Source organism: Phaenicophaeus curvirostris, chromosome 17, assembly GCF_032191515.1.
Source record: "Phaenicophaeus curvirostris isolate KB17595 chromosome 17, BPBGC_Pcur_1.0, whole genome shotgun sequence".
NCBI classification, from domain to species: domain Eukaryota; kingdom Metazoa; phylum Chordata; class Aves; order Cuculiformes; family Cuculidae; genus Phaenicophaeus; species Phaenicophaeus curvirostris.
Window position 1 is genome coordinate 1,298,496 of NC_091408.1, and position 18,122 is coordinate 1,316,617.

Consider the following 18,122-nt stretch of genomic DNA (forward strand, 5'->3'; position numbering starts at 1 on the left):
GCAAACACAATTTTTCTGATTTTGGTAGCTAAATCAGTTGTTTAATTGAAAAATATCTATAATTCATGGTGGAGGAGGGAGTGTCAGTAAGGGATCTTCTTGTTCTTTAGTTTATCCTCTAAGTTTGCAAAGTATTTCATTTTGGCTAGAAGCTTCTTGGCTTCCTGAAGATCATCTGCAACAAAATAAAGCATCACGAGCTTACAGCAGGAGGGATGAATTTTTTGGCCTGAATCTCAAGATTTCAACGACCACCCCTGTTCCAGTACAAAGAGCTGTGCGGACCCATACACTGGTAAAACCATCTTGCCTACTATTTTCATCTTGAGTGGCTTTAGAATACCTCAGGTTTACAAAACATGAAAAAATGTACAATTTAGAAAAGAAACGGGACATGAACGCCCTGCAGTGACTTTTCTGTGAAGTGGCCACAGCACCGGTGCAGCCACTGGGAATTATTTTTCCCTGGGAACAAGCAAAACCAATTCCTTAGCATCTGCATTGCCCCTTGCCAGGAGTGTTTTGATGCAAACTGAATTAACTGCAACTTTTGCATCAGATTTTTTTTAGTGTGAGGTCCTGAATTTCCTGAATCAGCAGAAAGGTCAGCTTAGAAGTCTTTAATTCTAAACACCAAACAAAGAACACTTGTGTATGCGGTATTTCTGTCCTGTAGTTCAGGAAACCTTTGTCAGTAAGGGCTGTGGGTTCTTTAAGCCTTTATAACCGATCCGTATGGCAGCTGAATACTGAATAGAAATAACTACCTTGTTCAAAAGCTGCAGCCACTGCTTTGGTCAGTTCTTCTTGCTTAACTGTAAAACAAATGATTTATTTAATTCATTTTTTGTTACATACTTAGCATATTTAATACTGCTGCATTCTGGTTATCTGTGGCGGGAAACTGAATTATAAGTCTCAGAGTCTTCAGGGGCTAAGAGAGCTTTTCATCAGATCGTTGTCGTTTTTTGTTAATTATAATTCCAAACAGAAATATTTCTTTGTTTAAAGAGGTTTACAGACAGCAATTCCAATGCAGATCAATGGTCCCAGAAAGCTAACTTGTGCTTGGTGTAACAGTTTACCCTGCCACAGTTAATATTCTTCTATTCTTCATAGTTTTTATTCTAGTTATTCTAATTGTTTTTTGACACTCTACTGTTATTACAAAGAATTAAGTATACCTCAATGTATAAACTCACTGCTTAATATAAGCTCACCATTTTGGATATCACCAACAGTATAAACAAGCATATAAGGATATATAATTATATAAGGATAATAATCACTTAAAATAAGGGTTGCTAAGTTGAAGAAGGTGAAAGAAATACAATATCTCTATAAATTAAATGATTTTATGTGGTCAGGCAGGCATTTTATTAAACTTCATTTGGAGTGGTTCTTTCTTTCATAACAGTCTGCTTGCCCCAATCGGCTCAAGGCAAATCAAGTTCATTTTTATAGTCAATATATAAACTTTGCTCTCAGATAGGTGCCGTTGTACAGATTTTCTGAATCCAAATTTGATGTTTAGGTGGCACAAACTGGTAAAGGTAACTGTTTGCAGGGGTGTGAAGCTCTTGCAGTGGGTAAATTCCAGACTAGCACAAGTTAGAGATGCTTAAAGAAATACACCGCAAAAGCTGAGTCTTGAGAACGATTCTCACATTACACAAGATGGAGTGAATTGATTCTGTACAAAACCCTCACATCGCAACCTACCTTTAATTAAAGTTTCAATTTCTTCCAGGGTGGCCTCATTTTTAGGCTCTGCTAATTTCTCATTAATTTCCATGATTTCCATGAGAAACTCAGAGTCTGCATCACAGTCTGTCTCCTGCGCCGGCTCTACTCCGTTCACCTCCAGCTGGCAAAGAAACGGGGAGTTCGGAAATACACGTTCTTACATCGATTTCAACGTGAATTATTTTCTTGAACGTTAGGGCTGTGTTGGGGCTCACTGAGACTTGGATCTGAAAAGCTTACAGTTTATTCCGTGAAATGTGCATGAACAGAGTCGGCCTGAAAATTAACTCCACAGCAGACCAGAAAGAAACAGCAATTAACCAAAGCAAACGAACGTAACAAAGGCTGCCGAGGGCCAGGTGAGTCGAAGGAACAGCCACGGCCAAGCACAACACACGATGCAGGAAGCAAACGAGCATAACACGAACAGCGAGCGAGATGGCAATAATCAGTAAAATGCTAAAGAAAACAGTGGAAAACCCGATTAATTTTCAGACAAGCTTATTGTTGGTCTCTTTTCAACCCCCGGTAATGAGAGGAACACCAATTAGCACAGTAACGATGGAGTCAAGGGTTGGACTTGTTACATTACCACCAGCAGCCCTGGGTCCCTGTGATGGTTACAGAGTACGGATCGGTTATGGGAACGCGGATAAATCCCGTAGCGGGCGCCTCACCAGGTAAAGGCCACGGCTGAGGGGGTGCAGCAGGGTCTGGTAGGCCTTGTTGATGAGGGAGGAGTGCTGCTCCGAGTAGCGCTGCTCCTCCTGCCAGCGGGAGAGATGAGGGGCAGGGCAACAAGTGACAGAACGTGTTACGCTGCGTTACTACCGAGAAATCACGTTCAGGTGGAATCATGAACGCTGATTTTTAGCAGACGGGAAGGATGGGGATGGGGCTGCCCGGGCTTGGGAACCCCATCACCCTGCCCGGCGAGGGGCTGGGAGCCCAGCAGCCCCTCGGTCTCCTCGCTGGCCACCAGCCCAGCACCAGCAACAAGAACCAGGGAGCCCCTACGACCCCGACCCGGACACCAAAGAGGGTTGGGGACACCAGCTCCAGCCTTGCCTGCCCGGGGAACCGCACACTGGGGACACTGGCACCAGTCCTGCCTGGGGACTGGGCACTGGGGGCACTGGGGACACCAGCACCAGTCCTGCCAGGGGCACTAGAGACTAGGGGACACTGGCACCAGTCCCGCACGGGGAGACGGACACTGGGGACACTGGGGGACACCGGAGACTTGGGGACAGCGGCACCAGTCCCGCCCGGGGCACGGGACACCGGGGACACCGGACGCCTGGGGACACTGGTACCCGTCCCACCCGGGTGACCGGGCAGTGGGGACCCCGGGGACCCCGCGGGCCCGGCCCCGCTCACCGGGGGGCGCCGGCCGAAGCGGTCGGGGTGCAGGGCGCGCTGCAAGCTGCGGAACCGGCGGCGCAGGAGGTCGGTGTCGACGCGGAAGGCGCGGTCGCTGCGGGGAGAGCGCGGCGTGAGCCCCCGGCCGGCCCCGGCGCCCCGCCCCGCCCGCACTCACCACTGCAGCAGCCGGAACAGGTCGGGCCGCGGCGGCGGCGGCTGCAGCGCCCGGCAGCCCGGGCAGAACCGCGGCCCGGGCTCGGCCCCGGGCAGCCCCCGCCCGCAGCTCCAGCACCGCGGCGCCGGGGGGCAGCCCGGGCCCAGGCAGCGCGGCCGCGGGGGCGCCGGGACCGCGCCGGGACCCCGCCGGGACCGGGCCAGGCCCCGCCGCAGCGCCGCCTGCATCCCCGCCGCGCGGACTACAACTCCCGGCGGCCCCCGCGCCGCGGGCTACGAACCGCGCGCAGTCCCCGCCCCGAGGACTACAACTCCCGGCGGCCCCCGCGCCGCTGACTATAACCGCTGGCGGGCTCCGTGCCGCGGCCTACAGCTCCCGGCGGCCCCCGCGGCAGCGCTGCCCGCTCAGACCCAGAGCGCCCGAGGAGGGTTTGGGTCGGGAGGGACCTCGCGGTCCGTCCGCCCCCAGGCCTGGGCAGGGGCACCTCCCGCTGCACCCGGGGCTCCAGCCGCGTCCAGCCGGGCCTCGAGCCCCTCCAGGGATGGGGCAGCCGCACTTGGCTGGAAGTCAATCCCCCCGCCCTCGCAGGCAAACGTTTCTGCCTCAGACCTCCCCTCCCTCTCCCCTCCGTCAGCCGCAGACGCTCCCCTCGCCCTCCCCAGGCCCCGGCCCTGTCCCCTCTCTCCCGGCTCTCTCGGCCCGTTCCCGGCGCCCCCGGACTACAGCTCCCATCGGCCCGCGCCGCGCGCGCCCATTGGCTCCGGGGCCGGCGGGGAGCGCGAGCGCGGCACGAGCGGCGCGGGCTCCGCCAGCCGCGGGTCCCGGTCCCCGGCCCCCGCCCCGCGCTCGCACGCCGGTACCGGGACGGGGGGCGCGGCGGGCGGGGGGGCGCAGCCCCGGAGGGCAGCGCGGGCGGCGGGGCGAGGAGGGGCTTGTGCCTCTCTGATCCTCTCCTGGGAGACCCCAGCGCGGGTCCCGTGTCCGGCTCCCGAGCCCTCGGCGTGAGGAGGAGATGGAGCTGTTGGAGCGAGCCCAGAGGAGGCCGCAGGGGCGATGCGAGGGCTGGAGAATCTCCTGTAAAAGGACAGGCTGAGAGAGTTGGGCTTGTTCAGCCTGGAGGAAAGGCTCTGAGACCTTCTAGCGACCTTCCAGCACCTGAAGGGGCAACGAGAAAGCTGCGAGGGGCTGTTCACAAAGGGTTGTGGTGACAGGACGAGGGGCAATGGGGATAAACTGGAGAGGGAAGAGTTAGACTGGACAGAAGGAGGAATTTCTTCACCAGGAGGGAGGGGAGGCCCTGGCCCAGGTTGCCCAGAGCAGGGGTGGCTGCCCCATCCCTGGAGGGGTTCAAGGCCAGGCTGGATGGGGCTGGGAGCCCCTGATCCATGGGAGGTGTCCCTGCCCGTGGATGGACTTTAAGGCCCCTTCCAACTTGAACTATTCTATGGTTTGCAAACTTCTTAGGGATTCGCGTGTGATCCCCACATGCATTCTTTGGTTGGAGGTTTTACCCATCTGAAGACCAAGAACAGACTTGGGCATCAGTAGCAGGGCTGTGAGTGTCTGTCGAGTTTCCTTTGCTGTAGTAATTGGTTTTTAAATGCTCTCTTAAAGCCACCATGTCCAGAGAGACTGGTAGTGAAGCGCAGCAGTCTCAAGGTGCCCAGTCACAGAGTGGAACCGGATCCTCTTCCAGTGGGTCGCAGAGTGCAAGTCAGTCTTCCTCCAGCTCTGGAACCCTCAGTTCTTTGGACACTGTTCCCACTCAGGAACTTCCGTCAATCCCTGAGGACCAGGAACCTGAAGAGCTTGTTCCTCAGCCGTGGGGTCGACTCTTTGCACTTGGAAAAGGCTTCATCAATTGTGGTACGTGCATTCTCTAACCAGTCTCTTGGTCCTTTTGTTGGACCTCTGAGATGCTTTGAGTAGCTCAGCAGAGAGCAGTATCTTTTAATTTTCAAGTCAAGCACAAGCAAATTTAAGTTCAGGCTCACAACTTTCGCAGTAATGCTTTATTTTGTACTGTATCCCAGTGTTTGTACTGAGTACCCCGCTACACAGATTCTGCGAACGGAGAGAATTTCTGGGATGTTCACGTTATTTGTTACTTGCTTCACTTTTCCATTTGATAATTTGCTTTGTTTCTATATCATGGTTCTCTTGGCTTTGCTGCAGGCGAGCTGGAAACTCCAGTTACCAGCAAGGATAGAATTATCAAAATATAGTCCCAGGTGTTGATAGTGTGTGGTGTTTTGAGTGAAGATGAATCAACTTGATAGTACAGGAAGAATCTTTGTTTCCCTGCTCACTACCACTTGGCATCATTCCGCTATGCCACAGTTAATAACTTCCTGCAATTTTATGTTCTCTCTCCGCTTTACTTTTCCCTCCTCTACAGACTGTGTAAACGATGAATACTGGTTTGGAAGAGACAAAAGCTGTGATTACAGCTTTTCTAAGCTAGGATTGTCTGAGACTGGTTTCTACCAAAACTACAGCAAGAAGCATTTCCGAATTTTCAGGGTAGGTGCTAAACTGCCCTTTTTTAATTATCTAGGCATAATTAAAGAGATTGGCTCTCACAGAATGTCCTGAGTTGGAGGTGGATCCTAAAGAAATCAAAGTTCAAGGACTTTCAGTGCTGACTCCTTTAACCAGACTCTTGGCAATGCTCCATTAACCCTATTTATGAAAAAACCTCACTAGTATTATTTCCTGAGCCAACAACATTAAATTTCTATAGTCTACCACATCTTTAGAGAAAAAAATACTTTACTGTACTGTTATCTTTCCCACTTTTTTTCTCTTTGAGGAAACGGGTCCAAAAAACTCCTATGTTGCCTACATTGAAGACCACAGTGCAAATGGAACTTTCGTTAATAGAGAACTTATTGGAAAAGGGAGGAGGCTTCCACTGACTCACAACTCTGAAATTGCGCTGTCTGTACAGACCAATAAGGGTAAAATGTGCTATAACTTAAGTAGCTTCTTCCTCCTTTGACCAACACATCGTTTCTGTAGCACTTTCATTGTTTCTTGCAAACTGAACTTCTTCATGAGTGCTGTTAAAGTCCAGCTATGAATTGGTGTTTTAGTACTCACGCAAAAATCGCCTGTATCCACCCTAGAAGCCCTAGGAGAGTATGAAAAAGCTTTTAAAGTGATTTTCCTACTTTTGAAACACTTTTATGCCTCAGTAGCTATATGCGTGGTGGTGGGAACAGGGGAAACTGTTCAAGGCAAGCTGAACAAAAACTGCGTACCTACTGGATGCTGCAGAATAAGTAAAAAACCCTCTTAAAAATTAGCAGTGTGTGTGGGGTACTTCATTGTCTGTGCTTTTCCACTAAGATGCTGTCTTCCTGATTGTCATTTTTCTTTGTTCCCTGCTGTGACATTGAAATTTGCACCTGTTTTGTCCTTAAACATGCTGTTAATTAAGCACTGTTGTCAAGTAATACCAAAGGTGTCAGTTTTCAGTAGAAGTTCACCTTGCTAAGCCTTAGCTAATGTAACAGCGTCAATTACTTTGAAATAGATTTGTATTTATTTGTATTTATTATTTTACGTATTTATGCTTTTCTTTTAGCAGGCAGCTTGTTCTTAGTTATGGTGTTGACTATAAAAGCTCAGGAAGCATAGTTGTTCATTACAACAACATTTTAAACGTAATAACAGGAAAATGATCTCCACTCATCTTCCTAGTGTTTGTGTTTTCTGATCTCACGGTGGATGATCAGATGATGTTCCCTAGAGAATTCAGAGAGAAATACATCATGTCAAAGACTTTGGGAAGGTAAGAGCCTTTCTTTCTGCAGTATTAAGTCTCATTTTGTTACTGTTTTCTGTACCTTTGTGCTGGAATTATTACCAGCATTAATTGAGCTGCTGTTTAAAGGAGAAGGAAAAAAAGAGTGATAACACCTGAGCAAACCTGTTTTTTCACAACAGCTTAAAAAGGAATTTTGTCCTTATTCTTGTAATTGTCTTGGGTTTTGTAACCTACTCTGAATTGTGAACTGCATTTTTGTCCCTAGAAGAGAATAACGTCTGTAGATTCTTAACAAGTTTTAAATGTTCTATATTAATTTACTCAGTTATTGAAATAGAAGGAAGAGCTTGATGTCAGAACACAGCTTCCTGCAGCACCACTGCTGAGGCTTTCAGACAGCAGGGGAGAGAGGCTGTCTTAAGCAGAGGCTATTTTTTTATCTTTTGGAACAGGATGGTCAGTGAAGAATTTGGAGGATAATGGTTAAACGGAAACAAATCCCGAGTGTAGAATGCAAGGATTTCTTACTGGGATATAATAGCTAGGTAGTAAAACTTAAAGTATTGTCATACCTGTTCTTCAGGTCTGTGCAGATCTGTTGAGAGGACTCCTCACGAGCTTCTCTTAAATGCCCACGTATGGTGGATGCCGACAGAGCTTGTCCTTGATATTCGCTGATCCCCTGTGCACAAACACATCAGTTGCTTTAAATATTTACTCCCACATTTTTGAACGGGTGGCCTTTGCAGTCACTTGCTGTTTAAACAGACTTCCTAGCTATGACTGCTTTTGGTTAGAAAGCAGCAGCCCGGCTGTGTGCAGTCCTGTGTTTTCATGAGCCTGGACTTGTTATGGGGATCCCTGAGAAGCGTTTGTAAGCATTCACATTGCTGTGTTTTTATGTTAGCGGTGCCTGCGGAGAAGTCAAACTGGCGTTTGAGAAGAGCACTTGTAACAAGGTTGCGGTAAAGATAATCAATAAGCGGAGGTTTATGGCCAGTGGTCTTCCAGAGGCAGTAAGTATTTCTGTCTGTCTGTCTTTTGGCCATCTGGCAGAGGTCCTGGAATATTTGGTCACCTCTGACTCCCCAGCTCTTGTCAATCAAAGAATTTCTCACTTAATGTTTTCTGTATCTAATTTGAAAACACCCTTTGGTCCTAGAGAATCTATAGGATTCTGTAGAAAATGCTTGCTTTTATTCTTTGACCACATTTCCTTATGTTCACAGTTAATTAATGACTGTTTGTTAATGTGGTAGATCCAGAGGGTGCTGAGGAGTCTTGTGGGGTTTATATCCTACAGTGCGTCAGGTTGGCACATCATGACCAGCAGAGTCTGACCAAACATTTACAAACTGCTAATTTTGTATTAGTCTCCATCAAAATACTTTTAAACAAAATCATATGAGGCTTTTTGTGAGGGTTTTTTCATGTATCTAGCCTTGTAGCAGAAGCCTGTATTTGAAGAAGAGGCTTTACTCCAACATGAGAAAGATCCAAGGAACTTCATATCTATTACTCAAATTTGATTGAGGGGTATAGGATATACTGTATAGGATATACTGTATAGGAATATATATAGAAATATATAGAGAGTTAGAGGCAAAAGTGTGGAAGGAGGAGTTACTTAAATTGTGCCGCTCTGGATTTGCTGAAGTTAAATCCAGTTGGATTAAAATACTAAACGTTTTTATGAGAAAATGTACTTCAGAGCACAGATACAATATAGAGAATCTGTTCAAACTGACAAACTATTTAATCGGGTGATGTGCAGGAAACTGCTGCTTGATCTGCAAAACAGTTTTGTAAAGATAAATGATGCCAGGAGGCTTCGGTGGGAACAGAATTAGCTACTAGTGGAAGTTTGTCTTGAGATTTGTCTTCTCTACTATTACGTGTAGAGCACAGAAAGTGGGAATATACTAATTCTACTCTTTGGCACTGACCTAAAGTCTCTGTTGACAGAAAGGAAGATTGCAGTATCATGTATGAAGAAGCAGTACTTTTGTATGCTGGAGTAATAGAAGTTAGATAATGTTTAATGGTGCAAGATTGTCTGCTTCAAGATCAGCAACAATTTCTGCTGTAATCTACGCAGTTCCTAGTTCAGAGGAGGAGGTAGATATATTATTGCAGATGAATATGCACAATCGATGACAGTTGTGACATTAATGTGATTGAAAATTGCAAAATGCAATTTTGGAACATTTCTAATAGTGATTAGAATTATAATTATGGATTACAATTATTAAGAAATGCCACTGTACAGACATAGGATTGCGTCTGGAACACTATATGCAGATTTGATCACGCGTCTTCAAAGATGATTTGGTTTGGAACAAGAACAAAACCAGCCTGCTGGGCTGATGTCATGACTTCAGCCTAAGTTGCGCATTAAAAAATTTGTTTATGTTATCTTGCAAAACAAAGGTTAGGAGAGAGTATAGCATTCAATTCTAGGGTTAGACCATGTGGGAAGCATCTTGGAGGGAGGAAAGCTGTTTAAAGGACAGGACCGATATATATGTGCCATGATTCCTGTGTTTGTTGTTTGGAAATCAGGTGGGGATTTCTAACCTGCAGTGAAATGACATGTCTGGATCAATACCTCGCTACAGACAGAGAGCAGACTGTTCATTTAACTCACTGAAGGCACCTGATCCGTTTGGGGGAAAACAATTGCATGCTGTGGTCACTTAAAGTAGCACAGGATGTGAAACAAGGGCTTTTCTGGCACTGTCTCTTGTTTCTGATGTGTCTTATTCCAGAACAGCACTGTCTTACCCAATATGATATCTGATTCTTTTAATAGAACCCAGCTTTTAATATCAATACGGAAATTGAAATTTTGAAGAAAATAGATCATGTGAGTGTTACTGTACATTTTTATTCCTTTTTGCTGTCTATTGTACCTCTGTAAGTTCACTGACCGTAGTGTAGTAATTAAAGATCAGTTTTACCTGTTTAGAAAATATGTTAAAGTTTAGAAAATATGCACAATGTAAAATTGTGCACACAATTTTTCTTGTAAAAAAGTATATTGTATTGAACACTTCTTTTTTTTTATTACTCTTAAGTATTAGAAGTTCAGATTTGAGCATTTAAAAACTTGAATAACTGATATGGAAATTTGAGAAAATCTTCAGGGGAGAAGTTTCAGCCAGAAACCCTGTTGCAGAAACCTCTCCCTGATGTGTGGTTTTTTTGTAAATACTGCCAGATTATTAAAGATTTGATTCCACTGGCATTTTTTTTAATTTCTGTCCTCCTTTTCCCCTGCCTACAAAAGGCATTTCTTTTACTTTCCTTAAGTAGAAAGTCTGCACAGTTCAATGAACTTTCCCTTGCTTCCCAATGTGCTGTTGCATATAAAGAAAATACTGAGGCTACAGTGACTCACAACTGGAAAAAAGGGTTCTTGTTGAGCTGTTGTCATTGCAGGAGTTGATTTTTTTTTTTTTTTTCCTGTGTGGTGGTACAGGGGAGAGGACAACAGGCTTGAATATTAAATATTAAGCATTTGCCAAAGCCTTGGCACTAGTCAGATGTGTTAAGTATTAGTTTAATTGGCATGGGTGAAATTGTACTGAAATAGAAGCTTTAGGATGATAAATTATTGATAATATTAGTTTTTACAAATGATTCTACTTTTGTGTATGTGTCCATTTGTGTTCCCTTTTTTATTAGCCTTGCTTAATCAAGATCAAAAACTTCTTTGAGGCAGAGGATTACTACATTGTTTTGGAACTGTAAGTAACTTGTTTGAAAGCAAATGCATAAAACGAACGGTTTTTCATAGCCACGAAGAATGTGGACAGTTCTGAAGCTGGGTTGGGTTTCTTGTTTGTTTGTTTTGTTTTATTTTTCTTCTGCTGGCTCCCACTGTCCTCCGAAACCTCTGTAAAATTAGGAATTGGGATAACCAGGAGAGTAATTCTGGTTTGAAGGCACTTACTGCTGAGGTGGTTGCCCACTGTGCTGCTGTTGTGGGTTACTGCTGTGTTTCTGATTTTGAGCTCTTAAGAGGAGGCTGATCAAAAGTCTTGTTAACAACTCCCAGTGAAGGCGCAGGAGATGAGGTCTAATGCAGAAGAGTGTGTGTTGTGTTTAGGAAGTTGCTCACTCATTTTTAGAAATATATATTGGCAGAATAGCCAAATGTTTTGGTCTCAGTCTTGTCTAATGAGATGAATCTTTTGGAAGTAACATATTGACTTGTTACCTGCATTTGGTTTAGGATGGAGGGAGGAGAATTGTATGACAGAGTGTCAAGACCAATCAAGATGAAAGAAGCTACTTGCAAGTTGTATTTTTATCAGATGCTGCTGGCTGTAAAGGTACATAATCATGGATTCTACCAAGGGAAATATGGTTATGCATGTGAACGTTAGTTTTTACAAAAAGAGTTACCAGTTGCGTAGCTTTAAATGCACACATGCCCACTTTGGTTACCTTGCTATATGAAAAAATGGAAAGCTTACAATTAAGAAAAAGTTAAGTCTGGCTTTTTTTGATTGTGTATCTGTATCTATCTAGTATCTTCATGACAATGGAATTATACACCGAGATCTAAAACCAGAGAATGTGCTGCTTTCCTCTTCTGAAGAGACATGTCTCATAAAGGTGAGGAAACTTGTGTTTCTTCTTGTTCCTTTAGAAATTGGGGAGTATTCCTTCCCATTCTTCTCAATATTTAGCTAAACATAGCGAAAAAGTATTATGGAATGAGTCATACAAGCTATTAAACATTGTAGTTACATGAATTGATATAAAGTATTGAGGGTTTTTTCATTATTTTAATTTCACTGTTGTGGATCTTTCCACGCATACACTTACTAAGAAGACCTGAGAAATACTGTGTTGTACAGCGCTTAGCTGAGTACACACCTTCAAATGTTAATACACTTTTTTTTTTCAATAAAATCTGAATTCTTGAATTACAGACAGCATTTCCATAAATATCCAGGCTGCAGGGGGACAGGCTTTGTTGTTGCTTTGGGTTGGGTTTTTATTTGAGGGAGGGTAGGATTGGGGTTTTTTGTGAGTGTCTTTTGTGGGTGGGTCATTTTGTTTTGGTTTTCCCCATATGAAGCATTGTATAGATTTGCATGCTAAGCTGCATATTTTGCAAGTAAGCTCTTCTGATAAACCACAATTCCTTTATTCAGTGACTGTTCATTTACATCCAAATCTGAGAATACCTTTGCTAGTGTCAAGTTACTTTTGTTTAAAGTCATTCTCTGTCATATTCCTCCCTCCTTCTCCTCTCCCATTCTCAGTTGTTTTTTACTGAATCCTTAATAATGTTTGAGGTGAGTTTTTTTCATAGTCTTGTACTGGAACTGACTTGGAAGGCAGAAACTGAATGTTACCTCCTGCTCTATATTGACAATGTGATATATTCTGGTACAACCAATCCTAGTATATAATGTGGTGTCACCATTTTTAAATATAAGATTACAGATTTTGGACAATCCAAGATTCTTGGAGAAACTTCTCTTATGAAAACGTTATGTGGTACTCCCACGTATCTTGCTCCTGAGGTTCTAAATTCACTTGGGACCACTGGATACAGCCGAGCTGTGGACTGCTGGAGTTTAGGAGTAATTCTTTTTGTATGGTAAGATATTGTGTAGCTGCTGCCTTCGTTGGGTAGTCATTGACACAGACATGGCTTGAGATTGGTGACTTCAGTATCATTACTAGGATGTGAAAGTGTGTTTAAAACCACGTACAAAGCCATGGATGTGTAAAAGATCCTGTGATAGCAGACACTTTCAAATGATTGATTTTAGTCTTTCATTTGCTATGACAAAACCCATGTTATTTAACTTGTTTCCTTCTTTTATATAGCTTGTGTGGATATCCACCATTTAATGAGCAAAATACTCAACTATCTCTGAAAGATCAGATCACTCGTGGAGAATACACGTTCATTCCAAAAGAATGGAAGCATGTATCAGACTTGGGTATGAAGCCGTTTCCCTGAGCAGCAGAATATCTAGCTCTTTTCTGGTAGTTTTGTTTTCCTTTAGCTTCCTTTCAGCTGTACAGCACATTATATGTTTAGTTTTTAAGGTATTATCTTACAAATGGGTTTTGTTTGTTGTTTGTTTGTTTGGTTTTTTTAAGCTCAAAGCTGAAGTGTTAGAGCAGAATTTTCATTGAAGAGATTTCTTAGTAATATTTAGTTTTACTAACTTTGGAAGTATAGTTTGTGGGCACGTGCATCTATTTTTCCTCTTTTCGCTTTTTCTTCTGGCTTTATAAAGTCTACAAACTTTGCCCTGCTTTGGTTCCAGTGTTGGACCAAAACCACCAGGAATTTAAGGGATACGAGTTAAAAATCCAGGAGAGAAATGTTAAGAGCAAATTCATGGTGCTAATCTTTGAGCTTAAAATATCAGCCACGTTTGTGGAATCAACTGTTAAGTGTGGGCCCCTCTAAGCTAAGTAGTCTGCAAAAAATTATTGAGTTTTTATGTACGAAACTGGAATTACAGTTAATGTTTGCATGCTTTTCTTCTTCAGTACATTCTATATGCACAAAATAACGGTAGTATTTGCCTTGGATGCTCCTTTATATGTGCAGAGGAGTTTTTAATAAATGCTATGATCATTCTTTTTCTAGTAAACTTATCAAATATAACTCCTTCCTGAATTATTTGAAGCTTATTCAATAATAACTCAGACATATATGAGAATGGAAATGATGCTAAGGTTATACATAGCCCTAATGGTCTGTATAACAGAATAATCAGATACAATAAAAAGTAAATGTTGCCGAAATTCCATTATGGGAGATTTGGAATCATAAAATGTGGTGTAAATGCCATATTTTTCACAGTGTCTGTCAGTTTCTGTGATTACATTGAGCATATCTGTGTATATCTTGTCTCTTCTTTCCCATCTCTCTGGATGGATAATCTGCTTTCCAAGGCACTATAAACCAGGAAACTAAGTGAAGCTGCCTTTGCTTTTCCAGAGTAGTAATGAAACTTTTAGGGAAGTGCTGAACTTCTGTGCATGCTCAGTACAGCTGCTGGTGATTCTGGTATACTGGGACATGTTGAATTGTGTGCACATGAGGAGAAATGGTCACAGCCTGCAGCCTTCCCTGGGCAAGGAAAATAGCAAAGTGATTGCCCGGCCAGTGCTTTTGGGCATTGTTCTGGAGTGTTGTAAGAGATGTTGTTGTACGCAGCTTTGGTGTTTGTGTATTGCAGATCTTATTTTCAGGTAATGAATTTGTTGATCCCACACCAGACAACTCTTTTCATTATCTTAGCTCTGGACCTGGTGAAGAAGCTGTTAGTAGTGGATCCAAGTAAACGTCTTACGACAGAGGAAGCCTTAGAGCATCCATGGCTTCAGGTAGGAATTGAGTGTTACCTCAAGTACAGCAAAGCGGGGTTGTTCTGGGGGTAACTTCTTGATGTAAATTAGAAGGTGGTTCAATAGCCTGAATGTTAGGAGGTTGGGCTGGCACAGTCTAACTTGCTTCTGGGAGGGAGCACGGGGACACATTTAATTCTGGCTCTGCAGAGGTGACTACTGAGCCAATGAGCTTTTCTGGATATTTTTTCTTGAGGAGGCTTCAGGAAGTCCCCCAGTCTACCTCGAAGCCACGCAACGGGTTCTGTTTACTCATGCTGAGTGTGCTGCTATTCATATTCCCATGTGTGAGCAGTGTCCGGTTTCGGATGCTTAGCTAAATTGCTTAAGAAACAGGGTGGAAGCAAGGGAGTATCTATTGCTCAGTGCTTAACAGCTGGCAGCTTCCTGAGACATAAAATGCATTTGGGTGACTGTTTTTAGGTCATGAACTTGTCCTAATTGTACTGCTGGGCATCATAAAATTCTTCCTGGCATTCCTGGCGTTTCCTCCTGTAGTTTTGTGTGTAATTTCTGACATAATCAGCTGTAGATTCTTTCATTTAGATTTTAATTCTGAGCAGGAAATGTTTTTGATAAACTATGCTACACTGGTTTTAAGAACCACTGTTGTGCATAATGGGAAATAGGAAATATGTGACTGATTTAGAGAAGCTAAGAATTTGAGATATTTCAGTGTGTAAACTGAAGTTGTGAGCATCTTGTTTATATATTCCCTTTAGGGACACCCCTTACTCTAATGTTTAATTCTGAAGACAGGACAAAAAGTTTGAGAAAACATCATACACCCAAATCCAAACATCATCTAGCACTCAGATGCCATTCTTTAACGTTTCCCTTCATGGGCTGTTATTAAGAGTGTCAGTTATTTATAGGTGATGTACACTGCCTGTTTGGAAGGCCACATCCAGTATGTTCAGTTCTAGATATCACACACGTTCAACAATACCACCAAAAGAGTTCCCCGAGTCCAGTTCCTGTGAGTGGTGAGGGGGAGGTACTGGCTCCCACTCCCTCTGGTGTTGTCTGCGAGTATTGTCTTTAAAAGTTAGTATGAAAGAACCACACCGGATACATACTCTATGCATACAGCTGATGCTTGTTCACCTTCTCTAGTGATTTTGGGGCTATTGGGGAACTTTTCAGATATTAAAAGTAAGCATCTTTTCCAAGGAAAACTTAACTTCTACAGCTTTATTTAAAGCAGTAGTTTTCACATTAGTGTAGTCAATACCTGCGCTGCTTACTACAGTCTTTGCTTAAAACTAAAACTTTAGAACTTAGTGGGCTGCTTAAACCTAAGTACTGCTTAGTGGGGATGTGTTAGCTTTATTTTTCAGGTACTTAATAAAACATTTTTCAATGGCGTATAATAATTAATTGCTGTTTCTGCCTCTGAAAACTTCACTGGGATCTTCTGAATGGGACATGATAAGTTTAGGTGCCTGCTGAAAAAAACCTCAGGGGTTTGTTATATAAATGGAAAACTAATTGTTTTATCTTACCCATCCATTCAAATGTAGCCACAGTCCAAAGAGGTGACACTGGAAAAGAAAGATGAGTCTCAGTTCTATATAAAATAAACTGGATGTTCATATCAAAGCCCTTCTGTAGCGCTTAAGAACATATTTAAACCAAAAAAGGAGATACTGCAGTACTCCATAACTTAGAAAAAGAATCCTCCCCTGCCTTCACCCAAAGAAAACAGTTACAACATTTGAAATCCTTAGGAGCAAGGTGATCCTTATTTCTAATTGTCTTGCACAGTGAATGTCCATCCACTTCTCTGAGTTTTCCACTCTTTGCTTTGACAATGGAACAAAACTACCAAACCTGGACATCAGAAAAAAGATTTTCACAGAAAGGGTCATTGGACACTGGAACAGGCTGCCCAGGGAGGTGGTTGAGTCACCATCCCTGGAGGTTTTTAAGAGATGGGTGGATGAGGTGCTCAGGGACTTGGTTTAGTGGTTGATAGGAATGGTTGGACCTTGTGATTCTGTGATTCTGCAAACCCCATAGCTCTGGGCAGTTGTTTAGAATGAATGTCTGGTTTGCATCCTAGGTGAGTTGTTCAGCTGGTGAACACACAGTCACTGTTCCAATCTCAGCCAAAGGAAATGACCTGTATTAAATCATAATGAGGAGCACACTTCATTTAGCCCTGGGCAAGGTTCAAAGACCTGATTTCAGGTTTGGAAGTCTGATTGAGGGTTTGCAGGTAATCCATAGCAAGCCAATCTAGTAAAATTCCTGCAGGAGTAATTGCTGAAACTAGAGAATGAGATTTTCTTTCTAGCAGAGAGTATACCATGTTAACTAAACATCTTGTTCGCGCTGGTTTCCTGTTCCCTGAGGTTGCCCAGCATGTAACAAGAGTGCCCCGGTCACTGGCAGCTGAACCAGAATGAGGTTACCTGCTGGCTTTTTCTCTTGAAAAACGCCTGACTTTAGCAGAAAGTGGCTTCCCTTCACGAAGGGTCTCTGCTGCCCTTCCCTCTTCTTAATGCCCCTGCAGCCAGGCTGTTGAGTCCACTTCTTTCGCAGTACAGGAAGCTGTTTGAATGGAAGTGGGGGAACCTCCTTTTCTCCTTTATTCATTCATTCATTCACAGAATCACAGGATCGCTAGGTTGGAAAATACCTCCACAATCATCGAGTCCAACCATTCTTTAATGGCTGATCCATTTCGTTAGCTAAAATGCAGGCTTTGCCCTTAAATATTCCATGTAATGCTTTGAGTTACTGCTTTTTTTGCAGGATGAGGATATGAAGAGTACGTTTCAACGGCTGCTTGCTCAGACACGTGCCAGTATGAATCCACCACAAACATCAACAGTGGTATGTAAAACAGGTTATTTGAAAATTAGTACTTGATGCGTAGATAAACTAAATTTCAAAGTAATCTGTAAGAAAATCAACTAATTTTGAGAACTTAGCAAAATATATTTTTTGGCTGTAGGTAGTAGTCTGCTAATTATCTCTGCTTTCTGGATAGAAGTGGTGGACATTTGTGCTTCGGTAAGACACTTTGAGCTATAGAACAGCCTCCTGGGCTTTAAAGGATTATGCATATATTTGAAATAACACATGTTTTGATGGGTTTGAGTCACAAATGTTTAGTATACAAGGAAAAATTCTCATGTTATTGAAAGTTCAGAAATGGTGTTGTGTCATTCAGTCGCAAATGCCACTTAGGAGAATTTTAAACACTAGTAGAAGATACAGCTGGGGCAGTGTCTTGTATGAGAGAGATCAAGTATAATTAGAAAGATCTCGTTAGAGAAACATCTGTTAGTTATGCTGCTTTTCTGGTCACAGAAAGGAGACTCTACCCGATATCTGTGATTCTGCAGCAAGCAAAACAGTTGAGCTGTGTCTTACCTGATTTCCTGTGGTCATTCTGGAATATCTTTCTTTTAGCCAGCGACAATCAGAAAGCGTGTCCATGAAAACGAGGAAGAATCTGGCTCTTCTAAGCGTGCTGTTCCTTCTACGTCTTCTCAGAAGATAGGGTGAAAAAAAAGGAGAAAGTTGCTTTTGTTAATCACAGGGTATTTTTTATGGAAAGCAGATTTTTTTATTTAAGAAAAATCTTAATAGATTGTTGAAATCTTAATAACCGTTGAAGATGCAATTGCTAAATAAAAATAACTTTGTAAGACTGAA

General features: G+C 43.2%; 2 protein-coding genes across 2 annotated transcripts; one reads left to right on the forward strand and one right to left on the reverse strand.

Annotated features, from left to right (window-relative positions):
- Positions 1-10: 10 nt before the first annotated feature.
- HSCB (HscB mitochondrial iron-sulfur cluster cochaperone) lies at positions 11-3,513 on the reverse strand. The gene is made up of 6 exons (XM_069870644.1): positions 3,287-3,513; positions 3,127-3,223; positions 2,424-2,513; positions 1,723-1,867; positions 768-815; positions 11-175 (listed from the first exon to the last, which is right to left on the reverse strand). Exons 1-6 carry the CDS (start codon positions 3,511-3,513, stop codon positions 84-86), a joined length of 699 nt encoding a protein of 232 aa, XP_069726745.1. The 3' UTR covers positions 11-83.
- A 578-nt stretch (positions 3,514-4,091) lies between these two features.
- CHEK2 (checkpoint kinase 2) lies at positions 4,092-18,122 on the forward strand. Its single transcript, XM_069870860.1, has 15 exons — positions 4,092-4,142; positions 4,901-5,152; positions 5,685-5,809; positions 6,099-6,246; positions 6,992-7,082; positions 7,966-8,074; positions 9,871-9,924; positions 10,746-10,807; positions 11,296-11,395; positions 11,595-11,681; positions 12,515-12,678; positions 12,912-13,027; positions 14,347-14,432; positions 17,214-17,294; positions 17,877-18,122. Exons 2-15 carry the CDS (start codon positions 4,906-4,908, stop codon positions 17,970-17,972), a joined length of 1,566 nt encoding a protein of 521 aa, XP_069726961.1. The 5' UTR covers positions 4,092-4,142; positions 4,901-4,905; the 3' UTR covers positions 17,973-18,122.